Below are 23,494 nucleotides of genomic sequence, written 5' to 3'. Positions count from 1 at the left end.
TACGGGTAAAAGGAAAGACCTCAGTACAAGCAGCACAAAACTTTAATCTATCAAGGAGGTTCCACTTCCAAAACAAAACTTTAATACATGAAACACCATAACAAAACGAAGTGCTGCTATGAAATATTGCAGAGGATACTGTAGCAAAAGTCTGATCTAATCTAATAACACGAACACGGCAAAAACAATTTTATGTAACATGTTACTTACAAACCTACCTCATTTTCTTTTGTTCGGTTTTCATCTAAGTACTTCTGTTTAAGTACAACACGTGGGTCCTTAAAAGGTGGATAAGGCAGTCCAGTAATAATTACAGCACGACCATTCATGTCTGCAAAGTCCAGGCCTTCAGATACCTTGCCTCTTGTGACTGCCATAAAGCAGGCACCCTTGACATTTGGATCTTTGATCTTCGCGTAGTATTCAGTCATTGTTGCAACAAATGCATCCTTCGTCTGAGGTTCCACTAATATTGGCTAAAATATAACATAACAAAGCAAAATTATACTTCACGGAAAATGAATGTGAAATGCAAATCAAATTCAAATATGTATACTTTTTTGTTCTACAGATTAAAACTACTGAAAAGGTATTTCACTTATGACCTACAACAGCATATGTGATTAAACATGTAAATATGTAAACATGTAAAATATTAAAGAAGAACTAAAAGAAAAGTATAGACAAAGACTAACAAAAATACTGAAAACAGAATTGACAGCAAGAAACAAGACAAAAGCTATAAATACTTACGCTATACCAATATTGACCTACTCATTTGGAGTAGTGAAATGGAGTAACATAGACCTAGAAGCACTCAATACACTTACACGATCACAATGCCACAAATATAGAATACATCACATACATTCAGCAACAGAAAGATTCACATTAAGCAGAAAGGAAGGAGGAAGGGGATTTATCGACATAAAAAACCTACATTATGGACAGGTAGACAATTTAAGAAAAATCTTTCTAGAACGCGCATAAACTAGCAAAATACACAAAGCAATCACTCATATAAATACATCGGCTACACCACTGCAATTTCATAACCACTTCTACAACCCTTTAGATCACATAACATCAAAAGATACGAAGAAAGTAAATTGGAAAAAGAAAACACTATATGGCAAGCACCCGTATCATCTAACACGGCCACAGTCACACATGGATCAAGACGCATCCAACACATGGCTAAGAAAAGGCAATATATACAGTGAGACAGAAGGATTCATGATTGCAATACAGGATCAAATGGCTCTGAGCACTATGGACTATGGGACTTAACATCTATGGTCATCAGTCCCCTAGAACTTAGAACTACTTAAACCTAACTAACCTAAGGACATCATACAACACCCAGTCATCACGAGGCAGAGAAAATCCCTGACCCCGCCGGGAATCAAACCCGGGAACCCGGGCGTGGGAAGCGAGAACGCTACCGCACGACCACGAGCTGCGTACTCAGGACCAAACAATAAACACCAGATATTACAGCAAGCATATTATTAAAGATCCCAATACCACAACAGATAAATGCAGACTTTGCAAACAACAAATAGAAACAGTAGATCACATCACAAGCGGATGTACAATACTAGCAAATACAGAATACACCAGAAGACATGACAATGTAGCAAAAATAATACATCAACAGCTTGCCTTACAACATAAACTTATAAAACAACACGTTCCCACATACAAGTATGCACCACAAAATTTACTGGAGAATGATGAATACAAATTATACTGGAACAGAACCATTATAACACATAAAACAACAACACATAACAAACCTGACATCATACTCACCAATAAAAAGAAGAAATTAACACAACCAATCGAAATATCCATACCCAATACAACAAATATACAAAAGAAAACAGGAGAAAAAATTGAAAAATACATCCAACTGGCTGAGGAAGTCAAGGACATGTGGCATCAGGATAAAGTTGACATTATACCATTTATACTATCAACTACAGGAGTCATACCACACAATATCCACCAGTACATCAATGCAATACAGCTACATCCAAACTTATATATACAACTACAGAAATCTGTAATTATTGATACATGTTCAATTACCCGAAAGCTCCTAAATGCAATATAACACATACCATACAGTTAAAAGGAAGTGACGCTTGATCAAGGTCCGCGTCACTTTCCATTTTTAACCAGACTTAACGTCTGAGAAAGTAATGAAATAATAATAATAATAATACCCCGTGGAGGCCCGGGAAAAGAATAGGCCGCCAGTATGTTCTGCCAGTCGTAAAAGGCGACGAAAAGAACAAACCACTAATAGGGCTAACCTCCCTTTTAGTGTAATTAGTTGGTGCAGGACAGAACTAATGAAGCCTCGGACAAGCGCTGTCATGGTCGGGGATGACGCTTGAACCCTATGCCCATCCACAATGGTAATGACACTGCTAGCCGCACGGAAAATGATTTAAATCCAAATAGAGGTGATTTGCAGGATATGCTTCCTGCAACCACTCTAGAACGAAAACAAAGACAGAGGATGAGATGGTCAGATGAAGTTAACCGACACCTCATGTTCTGTTATTACCAAGCAACAAACTTAGGAACCAACACAACTGGATACAGATCACAAGTATACACAACATTTATTACCAGATACCCAGAATTAAAATTTTTAACAGAACAACGACTAGCTGATCAGATCCGTGTAATAATCAAAAATAACAGGATACCCCAGGCAGAATTAGAAAACATCAAACAACAAGTACAACAAATACTTGAACAAAATAATGTGCAATCAGAAGAAGAAGAAAATACAGTAATGGACTCAAACATCCCAGAGCAAACAAACAAAGAACAACACGCATCAATTAAACAATCAGAGGAAAATGACATCTTAAGATGGCCACCAGAACAAGCACAAACAGAACACAAAGTGACACACATGTTAGATATAGAAGAAAAATTTCAGCTGACATATATAGGATACAAAGACACAAATACAGACATTAGACCATTCTTGCATAGACCCCCAAATAACCCACAAGTCGAAACAACAATAACTACTATCAACACAATCATACACAACAAAATAAATGAAAATACAACTATGGAAGAGTTACAACTACTGGTTTATATAGGAGCACTCACTACACCAAATATACACACTAGGCAGAGATCAGAACCAACCAACACACAGAAGAAACCCACAAAACCAGCATGGCAACACAGGCTACAGATCAGAATAGAAAAACTGAGAAAAGACATCGGACAGCTAACACAATTTATAAGAAATGAAATATCAGACAAAAAACGAAAAAGGTTAGGTAAAATCTCACAATAAGAAGCGATAGAGCAATTAGATGAAAAGAAGCAGAAATTACAAGCATTGGCCAAACGACTTAGAAGATACAAAAAAAGTGAAAATAGAAGGAAACAAAACCAAACATTCAACACAAACCAAAAGAAATTTTATCAGACAATAGATAACACACACATTAAAATAGACAATCCACCAAACATAACAGACATGGAACACTTCTGGAGCAACATATGGTCAAACCTGGCACAACATAACAGACATGCATGGTGGATACAAGCAGAAACAGACACATACAAGATGATACCACAAATGCCTGAAGTGATAATTTTGCAACATGAAGTCACCCGAGCAATTAATTATACACACAATTGGAAAGCCCCTGGAAAAGATAAAATAGCAAAATTCTGGCTAAAGAAGTTCACCTCAACACATTCACATCTAACTAAATTATTTAACAGTAACATAGCAGACACATACACAGTCCCTGATACACTTACACAAGGAATAACTTATCTGAAACCTAAAGATCAAGCAGACACAGCAAACCCAGCAAAATATCGCCCCATAACATGCCTACCAACAATATACTAAATATTAACTTCAGTCATTACACAGAAATTAATGACACATACAACACAGAACAAAATTATAAATGAAGAACAACAAGACTGCTGCAAAGGGGCACGAGGATGTAAAGAGCAACTGATAATAGATGCCGAGGTGACATATGAAGCTAAAACTAAACAAAGGTCGCTACACTACGCATACATTGATTACCAAAAAGCGTATGATAGTGTACCCCACTCATGGTTACTACAGATATTGGAAATATACAAAGTAGATCCTAAACTGATACAGTTCCTAAACATAGTAATGAAAAATTGGAAAACCACACTTAATATCCAAACAAATTCAAATAATATCACATCACAGCCAATACAGAGTAAGCGTGAAATATACCAAGGAGACTCATTAAGTCCTTTCTGGTTCTGCCTTGCTTTGAACCCACTGTCCAACATGCTAAATAATACAAATTATGAATATAATATTACTGGAACATACCAACACAAAATCACACATTTGCTATACATGGATGATCTAAAACTACTGGCAGCAACAAATCAACAACTCAACCAATTACTGAAGATAACAGAAGTATTCAGCAATGATATAAATATGGCTTTCGGAACAGACAAATGTAAGAAAAATAGCATAGTCTGGGGAAAACACACTAAACAAGAAGATTACTTATTGGATAACCACAGCGACTGCATAGAAGCGATGGAAAAAACAGATGCCTATAAATATCTAGGATACAGGCAAAAAATAGGAATAGATAATACAAATATTAAAGAAGAACTAAAAGAAAAATATAGACAAAGACTAACAAAAATACTGAAAACAGAATTGACAGCAAGAAACAAGACAGAAGCTATAAATACTTATGCTATACCAATATTGACCTACTCATTTGGAGTAGTGAAATGGAGTAACACAGACCTAGAAGCACTCAATACACTTACACGATCACAATGCCACAAATATAGAATACATCACATACATTCAGCAACAGAAAGATTCACATTAAGCAGAAAGGAAGGAGGAAGTGGATTTATCGATATAAAAAACCTACATTATGGACAGGTAGACAATTTAAGAAAATTCTTTCTAGAATGAGCAGAGACTAGCAAAATACACAAAGCAATCATATAAATACATCGGCTACACCACTGCAATTTCATAACCACTTCTACAACCCTTTAGATCACATAACATCAACAGATACAGACTTTGCAAACAACAAACAGAAACAGTAGATCACATCACAAGCGGATGTACAATACTAGCAAATACAGAATACACCAGAAGACATGACAATGTAGCAAAAATAATACATCAACAACTTGCCTTACAACATAAACTAATAAAACAACACATTCCCACATAAAAGTATGCACCACAAAATTTACTGGAGAATGATGAATACAAATTATACTGGAACAGAACCATTATAACAGATAAAACAACAACACATAACAAACCTGACATCATACTCACCAATAAAAAGAAGAAATTAACACAACTAATCGAAATATCCATACCCAATACAACAAATATACAGAAGAAAACAGGAGAAAAAATTGAAAAATACATCCAACTGGCTGAGGAAGTCAAGGACATGTGGCATCAGGATAAAGTTGACATTATACCAATTATACTGTCAACTACAGGAGTCATACCACACAATATCCACCAGTACATCAACACAATACAGCTACATCCAAATGTATACACACAACTACAGAAATCTGTAATTATTGATACATGTTCAATTACCCGAAAGTTCCTAAATGCTATGTAACATATACCGTACAGTTAAAAGGAAGTCACGCTTGATCAAGGTCCGCGTCACTTTCCATTTTTAACCAGACATAACGTCTGAGAAAGGAAAGAAATAATAATAGAAGTTCCTCAATATAATAATATTAAAGTATGTCAATCGCCACAGGCAAAACTTAAGTGTAGCGTGTATAGATTGCATAAAGGCATATTATAGTGCACCTAATGACTAGATCCTGAACTGGTTTGAACTATAGGAGTTCACCCACAATTTTTATAATTCTGTATGCATAGAATGAAATAATGGAATACTAGACAATCCAAAAATAATGAACAACAATGTTTCCATTCATGAATTATATGGGTAAGAAAAGGGAATGTTTCATGGTGATTCTTTGCCTCATCTCTTATGTTGCATTTGTCAGATTCCTCTAACTAAATAGATTCTATTTCAATTATTAAGCTTTGTGACAACTTAATTAGTCATCTTTTTATATGGATGGTTTTAAACTATTTACAAGAAATGATAAAATCCTAAACAAAATACTAAGTATTGTTAATACATTTAGTGATGACATCTGCATGCTGCTTGCTACTGAAATTAAGTGTGTTTAGAGGAAAACTTGTTAAGTCAAAGGAAATTCATTTGGGTGAAGATACTAGTAATAGAAAGCTAGAATCTGTTAAGACTTACTTGACACTTGCAAATAATGTGACAGGTATAATCTTCTGGAAAGGGTACCAAGTGCCCAAAATCGGTTAAAAAATTACATTTCTTTTATGTGACTAGTTGCTGATTAATTATGAAATTATTAAATGAATAACAAATCAAATGATGCAGCAGTGAAGAAAAGAGTTCTTCAATAGTATTATGGGGCACAAAACTGAAATTAAAAACTGAATTCAACTCCACAGACAAAATTACGACTAAAGGTCACTGGCAGGTCCTGTAATTACATAAAGTTTCAGTATGGAGAACTGGACCCAACAAAATATTTTATCTGCAGACTATAAGAAACAAAAACTGCTTAACGTGTTTGGTGCTGTATACCCGAGGGCTAACATCAACAGACAGTATGTGACACACAAGGAAGGAGGACGTCTGAGACAAATACAAGCAGTATGTTATAGTGCTACAGTTGGATTTGGGAAAGAATGTGTCTCAGCATCTGAATGAAACACTAATATTTCAAATAATACAATCTGAGACTGCAAATGAAAACAAGAATTATTGTCCTGGATAAGACAGTTACAAGAAAGTTCTCCCAGAATGCATAAGATACTGATACTGACTCCTCCCTGCAAAACAATCAAAACTTGGACTCAAGGCAAGCTAAAACAATCATGGAGAGAGCGCCCAAACCCAATGGAAAACTGGAAGCACCCAAAAATATACGTTCTGTTGTAGATAATAATAATAAATTAAATCCTATTTTTCTAGAACAGAAAAGCAGTGCATTAAAAAGCTAAAAGTTGAAACAAATCATGCCTAATAGCAATAAGGTAGGAAGATTAGAATTCAACAGCCCATTGACAACAAGGTCAGTTGGAACACAAGCTCTGACTGTTATATCAGCATTTGTTCTGAGCAATATAGCAAAACCACAGAAATTTTATACTGGCTTGAACAGATGGGAACTGAATAACAGTCCTACCAAATTCAAGGCCAGTGTCTTAAGTACCCTTCAGTTCACTTTTTCAGTAAGACTATGGAATGCATGACAACTGTGAGTGTGCACAGCAGAAGCATCATAAAAATAAGCAGAGAAGAATATGACTGATGTTTCAGCAATTCAATATGCTTGTAATAGCTAAGTTGAATGATGATGCATGTCTAAAAGAAGCTGCACGAACAATCAGCCACATCTTGATAAGATTTCAAAGTAGTGCAAAGTTTGGCAACTTGCTATGAATGTTCACAAATGTAAAATTGTGCACTTCACAAAATGAAAAATATGTAGTATACTATGACTACAATATCAATAAGTCAAAGTTGGAATCGGTCAACTCATACAAATATCTGGGTGGAACACTTTGCAGGAATATGAAATGGAACAATCGCATAGGCTCAGCTGTGGGTAAAGCTGGTGGTAGACTTCAGTCATTTGCAGAGTAGAGATGTAGATGTGAGTGAGAGTGAGATGTGGATGTTTTGGGGCTTGGGTCCTTACCTCTTCACTCTGCATATTGTCCACGTATTGTGGGACAACATGTGAAAGTGAGGTTTATGTCAGTTCTGTATTAACATCTCCAAAACGCAAGGCTCTGGAAATGTACGATGAAGGGGAGGGAGGGGAAAGGGACAGCATTTCAGAAGACGAAACTGACAAATGTCCTCTTTATCCCAACATTTCTTAACCTAAAGACATTTACTTCTTAGCAGTGTCCAGGGACACTATTAGGCTACTGAAAAAAAGATGCTGCACGCAATGGCAATGTGTGCACTTTATCCAGAGACACAACACTTTATGTACTGTTACACTGAGCGTATGAGACTTGACAGTGCACAGAACTGGGCAATTCAGTTCCTCAATAATAGTTACCATATGCCACCAAGTGGCAGGTGTGCTTTGTGCACCAGATTTCTACATAAATAAAACTAATTTGCAGATAACAATCAGAGCATCTGCCTTCACCACAAAATCATTACAGACAATGGTCACAAATAAACATAAATAATGTTGTTCTGGAGATAAAGTACAATGTACATATTTCATTTACTTCGTTATCAGTCTGCTGGTTTCAACATCTGAGCAATCTTGATTATCACCTAATCAGCATTTCAGAACTCAGCAGGTAGCAAATGGAACTCAATTCTGCAGCACGTATTTGGTTTGACTAATGCTATTTTCTCTTTGTGTTGATGTCTGCTTGTGTCTGTATATGTGTGGACGGATATGTGCGTGTGTGCGCGAGTGTATACCCGTCCTTTCTTCCCCCAAGGTAAGTATTTCCGCTCCCGGGATTGGAATGACTCCTTACCCTCGCCCTTAAAACCCACATCCTTTCGTCTTTCCCTCTCCTTCCCTCTTTCCTGATGAGGCAGCAGTTTGTTGCGAAAGCTTGAATTTTGTGTGTATGTTTGTGTGTCTATCGACCTGCCAGCGCTTTTGTTTGGTAAGTCTCATCACTTTCTTTCTTTTTAGATATATTTTTTCCACGTGGAATGTTTCCCTCTGTTATATATATATATATATATATATATATATATATATATATATATATATATATATATATATATATATATATATGGTTATAATAGAGGGAAACATTCCACGTAGGAAAAATATATCTAAAAACAAAGATGATGTTACTTACCAAATGAAAGTGCTGGCAGGTCGACAGACACACAAACGAACACAATCATACACACAAAATTCAAGCTTTCGCAACAAACTGTTGCCTCATCAGGAAAGAGGGAAGGAGAGGGAAAGACGAAAGGATGTGGGTTTTAAGGGAGAGGGTAAGGAGTCATTCCAATCCCGGGAGCGGAAAGACTTACCTTAGGGGGAAAAAAAAGGACGGGTATACACTCGCACACACACACATATCCATCCACACACTAAGGTAAGCCTCTCCGCCCCCGGGACCGGAACGACTCCCCACCCTCCCCCCCCAAAACCCACATCCCCTCGTCCCCCCCCCCCTCCCTCCCGATGAGGCAACAGCCCGCCGCGAAAGCTTGAACATTGTGTGCATGCCTGCGCCCGCCCGTGCGTCCGTCGACCCGCCAGCACCCCCATTCGGCAAGTCACATCATATATATATATATATATATATATATATATATATATATATATATATATATATATATAAAATAGAGGGAAACATTCCACGTAGGAAAAATATATAAGATGAAGCGACCCACCAAATGAAAGCGCTGGCAGGTCGACAGACACACAAACAAGCACAAACACACACACAAAATTCAAGCTTTCGCAACAAACCGCCGCCTCATCAGGAAAGAGGGAAGGAGAGGGAAAGACGAAAGGATGTGGGTTTTAAGGGAGAGGGCAAGGAGCCACTCCGATCCCGGGAGCGGAAAGACTTACCTTAGGGGGAAAAAAGGACAGGTATACACTCACACACACACACATATCCATCCACACATATACAGACACAAGCAGTCATATTTAAAGTTTGGGCAGAGATGTCAGTCGAGGCAGAAGTGAAGAGGCAAAGATGATGTTGAATGACAGGTGAGGTATGAGTGGAGGGAGGGTGGGGAGTCGTTCCGGTCCCGGGGGCGCAGAGGCTTACCTTAGTGTGTGGATGGATATGTGTGTGTGTGCGAGTGTATACCCGTCCTTTTTTTTTCCCCCTAAGGTAAGTCTTTCCGCTCCCGGGATTGGAATGACTCCTTACCCTCTCCCTTAAAACCCACACCCTTTCGTCTTTCCCTCTCCTTCCCTCTTTCCTGATGAGGCAACAGTTTGTTGCGAAAGCTTGAATTTTGTGTGTCTGTCGACCTGCCAGCACTATATATATATATATATATATATATATATATATATATATATATATATATATATATATATATATAATGAAAGTGCTGGCAGGTCGACAGACACACAAACGAACACAAACATACACACAAAATTCAAGCTTTCGCAACAAACTGTTGCCTCATCAGGAAAGAGGGAAGGAGAGGGAAAGACGAAAGGATGTGGGTTTTAAGGGAGAGGGTAAGGAGTCATTCCAATCCCGGGAGCGGAAAGACTTACCTTAGGGGGGAAAAAGGACGGGTATACACTCGCACACACACACATATCCATCCACACATATACAGACACAAGCAGACATATTTAAAGACAAAGAGTTTGGGCAGAGATGTCAGTCGAGGCAGAAGTGCAGAGGCAAAGATGTTGAACGACAGGTGAGGTATGAGTGGCGGCAACTTGAAATTAGTGGAGATTGAGGCCTGGTGGATAACGGGAAGAGAGGATATATTGAAGAGCAAGTTCCCATCTCCGGAGTTCGGATAGGTTGGTGTTAGTGGGAAGTATCCAGATAACCCGGACGGTCTAACACTGTGCCAAGATGTGCTGGCCGTGCACCAAGGCATGTTTAGCCACAGGTTGATCCTCATTACCAACAAACACTGTCTGCCTGTGTCCATTCATGCGAATGGACAGTTTGTTGCTGGTCATTCCCACACAGAATGCGTCACAGTGTAGGCAGGTCAGTTGGTAGATCACGTGGGTGCTTTCACACGTGGCTCTGCCTTTGATCGTGTACACCTTCCGGGTTACAGGACTGGAGTAGGTGGTGGTGGGAGGGTGCATGGGACAGGTTTTACACCGGGGGCGGTTACAAGGGTAGGAGCCAGAGGGTAGGGAAGGTGGTTTGGGGATTTCATAGGGATGAACTAAGAGGTTACGAAGGTTAGGTGGACGGCGGAAAGACACTCTTGGTGGAGTGGGGAGGATTTCATGAAGGATGGATCTCATTTCAGGGCAGGATTTGAGGAAGTTGTATCCCTGCTCGAGAGCCACATTCAGAATCTGATCCAGTCCCGGAAAGTATCCTGTCACAAGTGGGGCACAACTGGGGTTCTTCTGTGGGAGGTTCTGGGTTTGAGAGGATGAGGAAGTGGCTCTGGTTATTTGCTTCTGTACCAGGTCGGGAGGGTAGTTGCGGGATGCGAAAGCTGTTGTCAGGTTGTTGGTGTAATACTTCAGGGATTCCGGACTGGAGCAGATTCGTTCGCCACGAAGACCTAGGCTGTAGGGAAGGGACCGTTTGATGTGGAATGGGTGGCAGCTGTCGTAATGGAGGTACTGTTGCTTGTTGGTGGGTTTGATGTGGACGGACGTGTGAAGCTGGCCATTGGACAGGTGGAGGTCAACATCAAGGAAAGTGGCATGGGATTTGGAGTAGGACCAGGTGAATCTGATGGAACCAAAGGAGTTGAGGTTGGAGAGGAAATTATGGAGTTCTTCTACACTGTGAGTCCAGATCATGAAGATGTCATCAATAAATCTGTACCAAACTTTGGGTTGGCAGGCCTGGGTAACCAAGAAGGCTTCCTCTAAGCGACCCATGAATAGGTTGGCGTACGAAGGGGCCATCCTGGTACCCATGGCTGTTCCCTTTAATTGTTGGTATGTCTGGTCTTCAAAAGTGAAGAAGTTGTGGGTCAGGATGAAGCTGGCTAAGGTAATGAGGAAAGAGGTTTTAGGTAGGGTGGCAGGTGATCGGCGTGAAAGGAAGTGCTCCATCGCAGCGAGGCCCTGGACGTGCGGGATATTTGTGTATAAGGAAGTGGCATCAATGGTTACAAGGATGGTTTCTGGGGGTAACGGATTGGGTAAGGATTCCAGGCGTTCGAGAAAGTGGTTGGTGTCTTTGATGAAGGATGGGAGACTGCATGTAATGGGTTGAAGGTGTTGATCTACGTAGGCAGAGATACATTCTGTGGGGGCTTGATAACCAGCTACAATGGGGCGGCCGGGATGATTGGGTTTGTGAATTTTAGGAAGAAGATAGAAGGTAGGGGTGCGGGGTGTCGGTGGGGTCAGGAGGTTGATGGAGTCAGGTGAAAGGTTTTGTAGGGGGCCCAAGGTTCTGAGGATTCCTTGAAGCTCCGCCTGGACATCAGGAATGGGATTACCTTGGCAAACTTTGTATGTGGTGTTGTCTGAAAGCTGACGCAGTCCCTCAGCCACATACTCCCGACGATCAAGTACCACGGTCGTGGAACCCTTGTCCGCCGGAAGAATGACGATGGACCGGTCAGCCTTCAGATCACAGATAGCCTGGGCTTCAGCAGTGGTGATGTTGGGAGTAGGATTAAGGTTTTTTAAGAAGGATTGTGAGGCAAGGCTGGAAGTCAGAAATTCCTGGAAGGTTTGGAGAGGGTGATTTTGAGGAAGAGGAGGTGGGTCCCGCTGTGACGGAGGACGGAACTGTTCCAGGCAGGGTTCAATTTGGATAGTGTCTTGGGGAGTTGGATCATTAGGGGTAGGATTAGGATCATTTTTCTTCATGGCAAAGTGATACTTCCAGCAGAGAGTACGAGTGTAGGACAGTAAATCTTTGACGAGGGCTGTTTGGTTGAATCTGGGAGTGGGGCTGAAGGTGAGGCCTTTGGATAGGACAGAGGTTTCGGATTGGGAGAGAGTTTTGGAGGAAAGGTTAACTACTGAATTAGGGTGTTGTGGTACCAGATTGTGTTGATTGGAATTTTGAGGTTTTGGAGGGAGTGGAGCTGGAAGTGGGAGATTGAGTAGATGGGAGAGACTGGCTTTGTGTGCAATTAGAGGTGGTTGAGGTTTGCTGGAAAGGTTGTGAAGGGTGAGTGAGTTGCCTTTCCGGAGGTGGGAAACCAGGAGATTGGATAGTTTTTTGAGGTGAAGGGTGGCATGCTGTTCTAATTTGCGGTTGGCCTGTAGGAGGATGCTCTGAATAGCCGGTGTGGATGTGGGAGAGGAGAGACTGAGGACTTTTATTAAGGATAGGAGTTGACGGGTCTGTTCATTGGCTGAGTTGATGTGTAGGTGAAGGATTAGGTGGGTGAGGGCAATGGATTGTTCAGTTTGGAACTGGTATAGGTACTGATGGAAAGAAGGGTTGCAGCCAGAGATGGGAACTTTAAGTGTGAGGCCTTTGGGGGTAATGCCAAATGTCAGACAAGCCTGAGAAAATAAAATATGCAAGCGTAATCTGGCTAAGGTGAAGGCATGTTTGCAGAGGGAATGTAAATAAAACTTAATGGGGTCGTTGTGGGGGTGTTGTGAGGGTGACATGGTATTAGAAGGTGGAAAGTGTAACATGAGGTTGAAATGAAAATGAAAGATAAAAATACACTCCTGGAAATGGAAAAAAGAACACATTGACACCGGTGTGTCAGACCCACCATACTTGCTCCGGACACTGCGAGAGGGCTGTACAAGCAATGATCACACGCACGGCACAGCGGACACACCAGGAACCGCGGTGTTGGCCGTCGAATGGCGCTAGCTGCGCAGCATTTGTGCACCGCCGCCGTCAGTGTCAGCCAGTTTGCCGTGGCATACGGAGCTCCATCGCAGTCTTTAACACTGGTAGCATGCCGCGACAGCGTGGACGTGAACCGTATGTGCAGTTGACGGACTTTGAGCGAGGGCGTATAGTGGGCATGCGGGAGGCCGGGTGGACGTACCGCCGAATTGCTCAACACGTGGGGCGTGAGGTCTCCACAGTACATCGATGTTGTCGCCAGTGGTCGGCGGAAGGTGCACGTGCCCGTCGACCTGGGACCGGACCGCAGCGACGCACGGATGCACGCCAAGACCGTAGGATCCTACGCAGTGCCGTAGGGGACCGCACCGCCACTTCCCAGCAAATTAGGGACACTGTTGCTCCTGGGGTATCGGCGAGGACCATTCGCAACCGTCTCCATGAAGCTGGGCTACGGTACCGCACATCGTTAGGCCGTCTTCCGCTCACGCCCCAACATCGTGCAGCCCGCCTCCAGTGGTGTCGCGACAGGCGTGAATGGAGGGACGAATGGAGACGTGTCGTCTTCAGCGATGAGAGTCGCTTCTGCCTTGGTGCCAATGATGGTCGTATGCGTGTTTGGCGCCGTGCAGGTGAGCGCCACAATCAGGACTGCATACGACCGAGGCACACAGGGCCAACACCCGGCATCATGGTGTGGGGAGCGATCTCCTACACTGGCCGTACACCACTGGTGATCGTCGAGGGGACACTGAGTAGTGCACGGTACATCCAAACCGTCATCGAACCCGTCGTTCTACCATTCCTAGACCGGCAAGGGAACTTGCTGTTCCAACAGGACAATGCACGTCCGCATGTATCCCGTGCCACCCAACGTGCTCTAGAAGGTGTAAGTCAACTACCCTGGCCAGCAAGATCTCCGCATCTGTCCCCCATTGAGCATGTTTGGGACTGGATGAAGCGTCGTCTCACGCGGTCTGCACGTCCAGCACGAACGCTGGTCCAACTGAGGCGCCAGGTGGAAATGGCATGGCAAGCCGTTCCACAGGACTACATCCAGCATCTCTACGATCGTCTCCATGGGAGAATAGCAGCCTGCATTGCTGCGAAAGGTGGATATACACTGTACTAGTGCCGACATTGTGCATGCTCTGTTGCCTGTGTCTATGTGCCTGTGGTTCTGTCAGTGTGATCATGTGATGTATCTGACCCCAGGAATGTGTCAATAAAGTTTCCCCTTCCTGGGACAATGAATTCACGGTGTTCTTATTTCAATTTCCAGGAGTGTATATGGGGAGAGATAAAGGTGAACTAGAAAGCAACTGGAGATCTGGTATGGAAAAAGGCGAAAAAGTGTTGGTTAAGTTGATCCTGTGGTGAACTTGGGTTGGTAGACAGCGATGTGTATAAAGGTTAGGTGGTTGTGTTGCCGCTAAAACACGTTAAAGGACGGAGAAATTTGGGAAAATTTCGAAAAAACGTGTAAATGTATTAAAAGGAGTGGTGTTGTGGTGAAAGATTACGAAAATGGGGCTAACAATTGTCTGACGAAGAAATAATGACGTTAAAACCTGTGGGGAGCGGCTAAAAATGATCAGTGATGTGCGAAAAACGGAAGTGGAAATATAGTGAAAGTTATTAGAACTAGCCGAAATGGTTGTTTTATACGTGAAAGCAGCTGTTATTGAACTAGAAACTGTGGATTTTATAGCAGCGGTAGTGTTGAAAGCGGAAAATAAAATTTTTTTGGTTATGGTTTGGAAGTGGGTTACGTATTATTGAGTATATATAGGTGGGATAAAATTGTATAGTAGATTACGGTAAAAAGGGGAAGGTGAATACAAAGTGAGACTACTGGTAAAAACAGAAAGAGAAAATAAGACAACAGGAAAGATTTCAAAATGCAACAGCGACAATAACAAACGTAATTATTGGGTTCAAATTAATGATATGATTATAATAGAGGGAAACATTCAACGTAGGAAAAATATATCTAAAAACAAAGATGATGTGACTTACCAAATGAAAGTGCTGGCAGGTCGACAGACACACAAACAAACACAAACATACACACAGAATTCAAGCTTTCACAACAAACTGTTGCCTCATCAGGAAAGAGGGAAGGAGAGGGAAAGACGAAAGGATGTGGGTTTTAAGGGAGAGGGTAAGGAGTCATTCCAATCCTGGGAGCGGAAAGACTTACCTTAGGGGGGAAAAAGGACGGGTATACACTCGCACACACACACATATCCATCCACACATATACGGACACAAGCAGACATATTTAAAGATAGAATGTCTTAACTTTTACCTGAATGTTATCTGCCTGTCAGTAAAATAATATGCACAAATGTCATACAAACTATACCCTGTCAGTCAAGCACATTGTACCTTGAGTGGTACAATCAGAATATTTGGCGGGTAATAAACACAACTATTCTAACAATACATGGAACAATCCTGGAGATACTAGAAAGTATCAGATAGATTATATAATGGTAAGACAGAGATTTAGAAACCAGGTTTTAAATTGTAAGACATTTCCAGGGGCATATGTGGACTCTGACCACAATCTATTGGTTATGAACTGTAGATTAAAACTGAAGAAACAGCAAAAATGTGGGAATTTAAGGAGATGGGACCTGGATAAACTGACTAAACCAGAGGTTGTACAGAGTTTCAGGGAGAGCATAAGGGAACAATTGACAGGAATGGGGGAAAGAAATACAGTAGTAGAAGAATGGGTAGCTTTGAGGGATGAAGAAGTGAAGGCAGCAGAGGATCAAGTAGGTAAAAAGACGAGGGCTAGTAGAAATCCTAGGGTAACAGAGGAAATATTGAATTTAATTGATGAAAGGAGACAATATAAAAACGCACTAAATGAAACAGGCAAAAAGGAATACAAACGTCTCAAAAATGAGATCGAGAGGAAGTGCAAAATGGCTAAGCAGGAATGGCTACAGGACAAATGTAAGGATGTAGAGGCTTATCTCACTAGGGGTAAGATAGATACTGCCTACAGGAAAATTAAAGAGACCTTTGGAGAAAAGAGAGCCACTTGTATGAATATCAAGAGCTCAGATGGAAACCAAGCTCTAAGCAAAGAAGGGAAAGCAGAAAGGAGTATATAGAGGGTCTATACAAGGGCGATGTACTTGAGGACAATATTATGGAAATGGAAGAGGATGTAGATGAAGATCAAATGGGAGATATGATACTGCGTGAAGAGTTTGACAGAGCACTGAAAGACCTAAGTCGAAACAAGGCCCCGGGAGTAGACAACATTCCATTAGAACTACTGACGGCCTTGGGAGAGCCAGTCCTGATTAAACTCTACCATCTGGTGAGTAAGATGTATGAGACAGGCAAAATACCCTATGACTTCAAGAAGAATATAATAATTCCAATCCCAAAGAAAGTAGGTGTTGACAGATGTGAAAATTATCGAACTATCAGTTTAATAAGTCACAGCTGCAAAATACTAACGCAAATTCTTTACAGACAAATGGAAAAACTGGTAGAAGCCAACCTCAGCGGAGATCAGTTTGGATACCGCAGAAATGTTGGAACATGTGAGGCAATACTGACCCTACGACTTATCTTAGAAAATAGATTAAGGAAAGGCAAATCTACATTTCTAGCATTTGTAGACTTAGAGAAAGCTTTTGACAATGTTGACTGGAATACTCTCTTTCAAATTCTAAAGGTGGCAGGGGTAAAATACAGGGAGCGAAAGGCTATTTGCAATTTGTACAGAAACCAGATGACAGTTATAAGAGTCGAGGGGCATGAAAGTGAAGCAGCGGTTGGGAAGGGAGTGAGACAGGGTTGTAGCTTCTCCCCAATGCTATTCAATCTGTATATTGAGCAAGCAGTAAAGGAAACAAAAGAAAAGTTCGGAGTAGGCATTAAAATCCATGGAGAAGAAATAAAAACTTTGAGGTTCGCCGATGACATTGTAATTCTGTCAGAGACAGCAAAGGACTTAGAAGAGTTGTTGAACGGAATGGACAGTGTCTTGAAAGGAGGATACAAGATGAACATCAACAAAAGCAAAACGAGGATAATGCAATGTAGTCGAATTAAGTCAGGTGATGCTGAGGGAATTAGATTAGGAAATGAGACACTTAAAGTAGTAAAGGAGTTTTGCTATTTGGGGAGCAAAATAACTGATGATGGTCAAAGTAGAGAGGAGATAAAATGTAGACTGGTAATGGCAAGGAAAGTGTTTCTGAAGAAAAGAAATTTGTTAACATCGAGTATAGATTTAAGTGTCAGGAAGTTGTTTCTGAAAGTATTTGTATGGAGTGTAGCCATGTATGGAAGTGAAACATGGACGATAAATAGTTTGGACAAGAAGAGTATAGAAGCTTTCTAAATGTGGTGCTACAGAAGAATGCTGAAGATTAGATTGGTAGATCACATAACTAATGAGGAGATATTGAATAGAAATGGGGACAAGAAGAGTTTGTGGCACAACTTGACAAGAAGAAGGGACCGGTTGGTAGGACATGTTCTGAGGCATCAAGGGATCACAAATTTAACATTGGATGGCAGCTTGGAGGGTAAAAATCGTAGAGGAAGACCAAGAGACGAATACAGTTAGCAGATTCAGAATGATGTAGGTTGCAGTAGGTACTGGGAGATGAAGAAGCTTGCACAGGATAGAGTAGCACGGAGAGCTGCATCAAACCAGTCTCAGGATTGAACACAACAACAACAACAACATTCAAACAATGGAAAATCCAGGATGGATTGCAACAAAATTATGAAAAGGATAGTTGCTGCTCACCACACACACACACACACACACACACACACACACACACACACACACAGTCTGGCTTCAACTGCCAGGGACTGTGGTCACGCGCGCGCGTGTGTGTGTGTGTGTGTGTGTGTGTGTGTGTGTGTGTGTGTGTGTGTGTTTATCTCCGATGAAGGCCTTGTTGACCGCAAGCTCATTTTCCAGCAGTTGTGCCTATCTGCAACTCAGCATCTCCGCTATATGGTGAGAAACATAACTATTCAATAGTTCTGAGTTTTATTTTGTGCTAAATTGTGTTTTGTTTTTGTTGTTCCTACTTTAATTTTCAGTAAAATGATCATGGTTTGAAGTAATACACAAGAAACATTTTATTACATTAATGTAGACACAAGAAAACACAGAACACATGTATCCAAAAAACATGGATAAAAACTTTCACAGAACTGACAGCAAAGAACATATGTATCAGCAGAAGCACAGATTCTCATTTACAACACTCCTGCTAGAATCAATGCCCTTAAAAACTTCATACTACTCCAAATTTCTTAATCATTTGATGATGATGTACTCTTGAGAATGACTTACTCAAAATAAGCATCTGTTCCATCAGGATTTGTTGTACTATAACTCGAGCTGCATCTATTTCTCTCTAATAAAATGGTATCTGATATTGATATGTTGTTTCCTTCCATTGCATGTTTATTGAATACAGTTTATTTGGTTTTTTTTGTTTTTTTTTTTTTTAACCTTTGTAGCCAGAGTCTCTCTTGACAAGTCAATGCCAGGGCCAGTATTCAGCTTCAGAAATTGATAAGAGCTACCGTTGGCTATTTCTTCCTGCTCTAGGAAATTACAGTTCCTTGCTATTTAAACAGAAAACCAGTCACTGCCCTCCTGTCCTCTATGTCTCCTGCCCAGCCTGCATCACTGAACGCAGAGACACTGTAGTTCTCTTTCCTAGAGAACTGCAGATTCAAGTTCCCAGTCCCTTTCAAATATCTCAAAATTCTTTTAACCGCCTGCCAGTGAACTATATCTGGATCACTGCCGAATCGACTTACAGCTGCGATTGTATACGCATGCATCAAACTGCAGAAAACTTTTCTGTAGGGAACTTTTACCATGGCTGTTCTCTCTTCATCTATCTTAGACCTACTATCATGCGTGAGTACTCCATTATTGTCTACAGGTGTCAACACTTGAGTGCAATCCTTTGTGTTGTGTTTATTAAGGATTTTTTCTATATAATTAACCTGATCAATACATAATAGTACCCTTTCATGATCCCTTGTGTTTCTTATGCCCAAGCAATTTGACACTCTTCTAGCCCTTTCACTTCAAATTGTTCTTCAAGTTTATTTTTGAAGCTATCCCTCTCTTGTTGCTTATTGCTGAAAATAAACATATCAACATAAATTATCTACATCTACATCACATGACTACTCTGTAATTCACATTTAAGTGCTTGGCAGAGGGTTCATCGAACCACAATCATACCATCTCTCTACCATTCCACTCACGAACAGCGCGCGGGAAAACAAACACCTAAACCTTTCTGTTCGAGCTCTGATTTCTCTTATTTTATTTTGATGATCATTCCTACCTATGTAGGTTGGGCTCAACAAAATATTTTCGCATTCGGAAGAGAAAGTTGGTGACTAAAATTTTGTAAATAGATCTCTCTGCGACGAAAAACGTCTTTGCTTTAATGACTTCCATCCCAACTCGCGTATCATATCTGCCACACTCTCTCCCCTATGACGTGATAATACAAAATGAGCTGCCCTTTTTTGCACCCTTTCGATGTCCTCCGTCAATCCCACCTGGTAAGGATCCCACACCGCGCAGCAATATTCTAACAGAGGACAAACGAGTGTAGTGTAAGCTGTCTCTTTAGTGGACTTGTTGCATCTTCTAAGTGTCCTGCCAATGAAACGCAACCTTTGGCTCGCCTTCCCCACAATATTATCTATGTGGTCTTTCCAAATGAAGTTGTTCGTAATTTTAACACCCAGGTACTTAGTTGAATTGACGGCATTGAGAATTGTACTATTTGTCGAGTAATCGAATTCCAATGGATTTCTTTTGGAACTCATGTGGATCACCTCACACTTTTTGTTATTTAGCGTCAACTGCCATCTGCCACACCACACAGCAATCTTTTCTAAACCGCTTTGCAACTGATACAGGTCTTCGGATGACCTTACTAGACGGTAAATTACAGCATCATCTGCGAACAACCAAAGAGAACTGCTCAGATTGTCACCCTGGTCATTTATATAGATCAGGAACAGCAGAGGTCCCAGGACACCTCCCTGGGGAACACCTGATATCGCTTCAGTTTTACTTGATGATTTGCCGTCTATTACTACGAACTGCGACCTTCCTGACAGGAAATCACGAATCCAGTCGCACAACTGAGACGATACCCCATAGGCCCGCAGCTTGATTAGAAGTCGCTTGTGAGGAACGGTGTCAAAAGCTTTCCGGAAATCTAGAAATATGGAATTAACTTGAGATCCCCTGTCGATAGCGGCCATTACTTCGTGCGAATAAAGAGCTATCTGCGTTGCACAAGAACGAGGTTTTCTGAAACCATGCTGATTACGTATCAATAGATCGTTCCCTTCGAGGTGATTCATAATGTTTGAATACAGTATATGCTCCAAAACCCTACTGCAAACCGACGTTAATGATATAGGTCTGTAGTTCGATGGATTACTCCTACTACCCTTCTTAAACACTGGTGCCACCTGCGCAATTTTCCAATCTGTAGGTACAGATCTATCGGTGAGCGAGCGGTTGTATATGATTGCTAAGTAGGGAGCTATTGTATCAGCGTAATCTGAAAGGAACCTAATCGGTATACAATCTGGACCTGAAGACTTGCCCGTATCAAGTGATTTGAGTTGCTTCGCAACCCCTAAGGTATCTACTTCCAAGAAACTCATGCTAGCAGCTGTTCGTGTTTCAAATTCTGGAATACTCCACTCGTCTTCCCTGGTGAAGGAATTTCGGAAAACTGTGTTCAATAACTCCGCTTTAGCGGCACAGTCATCGGTAACAGTACCATCGGCACTGCGCAGCGAAGGTATTGACTGCGTCTTGCCGCTTGTGTACTTTACATACGACCAGAATTTCTTCGGATTTTCTACCAAATTTCGAGACAATGTTTCATTGTGGAACCTATTAAAGGCATCTCGCATTGAAGTCCGTGCCAAATTTCGCGTGTCTGTAAATTTTAGCCAATCTTCGGGATTTCGCGTTCTTCTGAACTTCGCATGTTTTTTCCATTGCCTCTGCAACAGCGTTCGGACCTGTTTTGTGTACCATGGGGGATCAGTTCCATCTCTTACCAATTTATGAGGTATGAATCTCTCAATTGCTGTTGCTACTATATCTTTGAATTTGAGCCACATCTCATCTACATTTGCATAGTCAGTTCGGAAGGAATTGTTGTCTGAGGTACTGGGCATTTAACAAAGGTGACTTAAGTTTTAGTTTTGAGAATTCTAACTCATTACTGTGCTTTCATATGATGGCACCATCCAAACTAGTGCAATGTTGCACATATAAACAACCTGTACCTATTACACAGTGGATGCCCTCTTGCTATGGTGCTCCATACAATAATCTGTTGCTGTCAGTCAATTGTTTAAAAAAGCAGTATTTCAGAGTCATAATAACTGCTTATGGTTTCAAAGTGGGTTCCAGTGCAAATTGGTAGTTCAGTGAATTCTTGAATGATATCAGATATGAAATACGCTTAGCAAGGGCTCTACTGAAGGAAATACATTTTGAATTCACATAATGGTTGAAGAGGGTTCTCACTGTGCCTATGAATAGTTTAAATGGCTTGGTTTGTAGTCAGTGAATGAGACACTATCTATCAGACTTAACAGTGGGAAAAAAACTCAGTATATGAGATATATTCTCATCATTCCCTTGATATGTTTAAATGCGGTGGTCCAAAACCAATACTCCACATTATTGGCTGGCAATCAAACATGACGACAAATTTCAGCCTACAGATGAAGCAACCACTCCGCATCAGGATCTTCCCTACTTAGTTAGTCCCTCACAAAACTAAACTAGTCTGCTTGTCTTGAATTTTTTGAAAAGTCTTTGACATATTATACCATAACCATATGAAGTTACTGTCTTACACTTTCAGATGTTATTGTTCTGAAGATAATAAGTTTTTTCTTTTCTTTGAAAATGCTCCTTGCTATCTTCATTTAACATGAACAAGCATCAGGTAACATACACTGTAGTAGTTTAGTTAAAGCATGACGAGAATCAAAATAATTATACCAACATATGAACACTTATTAACAATATGCACTGTTTTACGAGTAGCTGTAAATGCTCAAAAATTAATGTTTGTCTCGCAAAGAGAAAAAACGAGATAAAACAAAACAGTTTGTCTGCATACCTTTCATTATGGACTTCTCTGGAAGCTCACAATTTAAGTCTTACACTGCCAAATGATTTCTTTTGTTTATCGATTCCAAACAAATGCTAAGAGCAAGTCTACAGCCATGAAAGTTAAACACACAGTGCACTGCGAAGCAGAGTAGTTTACCTTTGATACACATATCTGTGACCATATTCCTGACAGCTGCCATTCTTCCTGACATTTCTTCAACACTGGATATGAGGGAAAAAAGACCAGAAGCCCACCAGGAATAATACGGCTGAGATTAAGAATTGTTCGCCCAAGAGATGTTATGTACTGCGGATCATTCCTATAAATCATTGCAAGATATTAAGTACATTTGCACCAGATAGTATTAAAACACTAACATATATCTAATTACTATTTATGACCTTCTTAAGCTACAGAAATGATTGGCGACAAGGAGAGTAGTCCTTATAAAGACAAAGGGGAGAAAAAAGAAAGAGTAAATACAAATGCTTCACAATACGAAGATTGATTGGAATGGGTATAGAATGATGGGTACAGAAAGCAGCTCATTTGGTTTTAAAAAAGAAAAAGAAATGAACTTTTACAAATATAGGAATTGCTTTAACACTGAACAACTGGCATAAAGAGATGGAAATCAAAAATTTTCTTTTGCACTGGTTTATTTAAGTCTTTCCTCCTCCCTTCTATACATTTGGCTGCCCAC

The 23,494-nt window shown here is 40.8% G+C and overlaps 1 protein-coding gene across 1 annotated transcript in view; it reads right to left on the bottom strand.

The window, feature by feature from the left end:
• LOC126252046 (regulator of telomere elongation helicase 1 homolog) overlaps nucleotides 1–23,494 on the bottom strand; it is a 122,749-nt gene that overhangs the window by 43,141 nt on the left and 56,114 nt on the right. The window contains exons 10-11 of the mRNA XM_049952841.1: nucleotides 22,948–23,110; nucleotides 219–476 (exon numbers count right to left, since the gene is read on the bottom strand). Coding sequence (XP_049808798.1) covers nucleotides 219–476; nucleotides 22,948–23,110 — 421 coding nt within the window. The remainder of the gene's footprint in view (nucleotides 1–218; nucleotides 477–22,947; nucleotides 23,111–23,494) is intronic.

This window comes from Schistocerca nitens, chromosome 4, assembly GCF_023898315.1.
Source record: "Schistocerca nitens isolate TAMUIC-IGC-003100 chromosome 4, iqSchNite1.1, whole genome shotgun sequence".
NCBI lineage: Eukaryota > Metazoa > Arthropoda > Insecta > Orthoptera > Acrididae > Schistocerca > Schistocerca nitens.
This window is presented reverse-complemented; position numbering and strand designations above follow the sequence as displayed.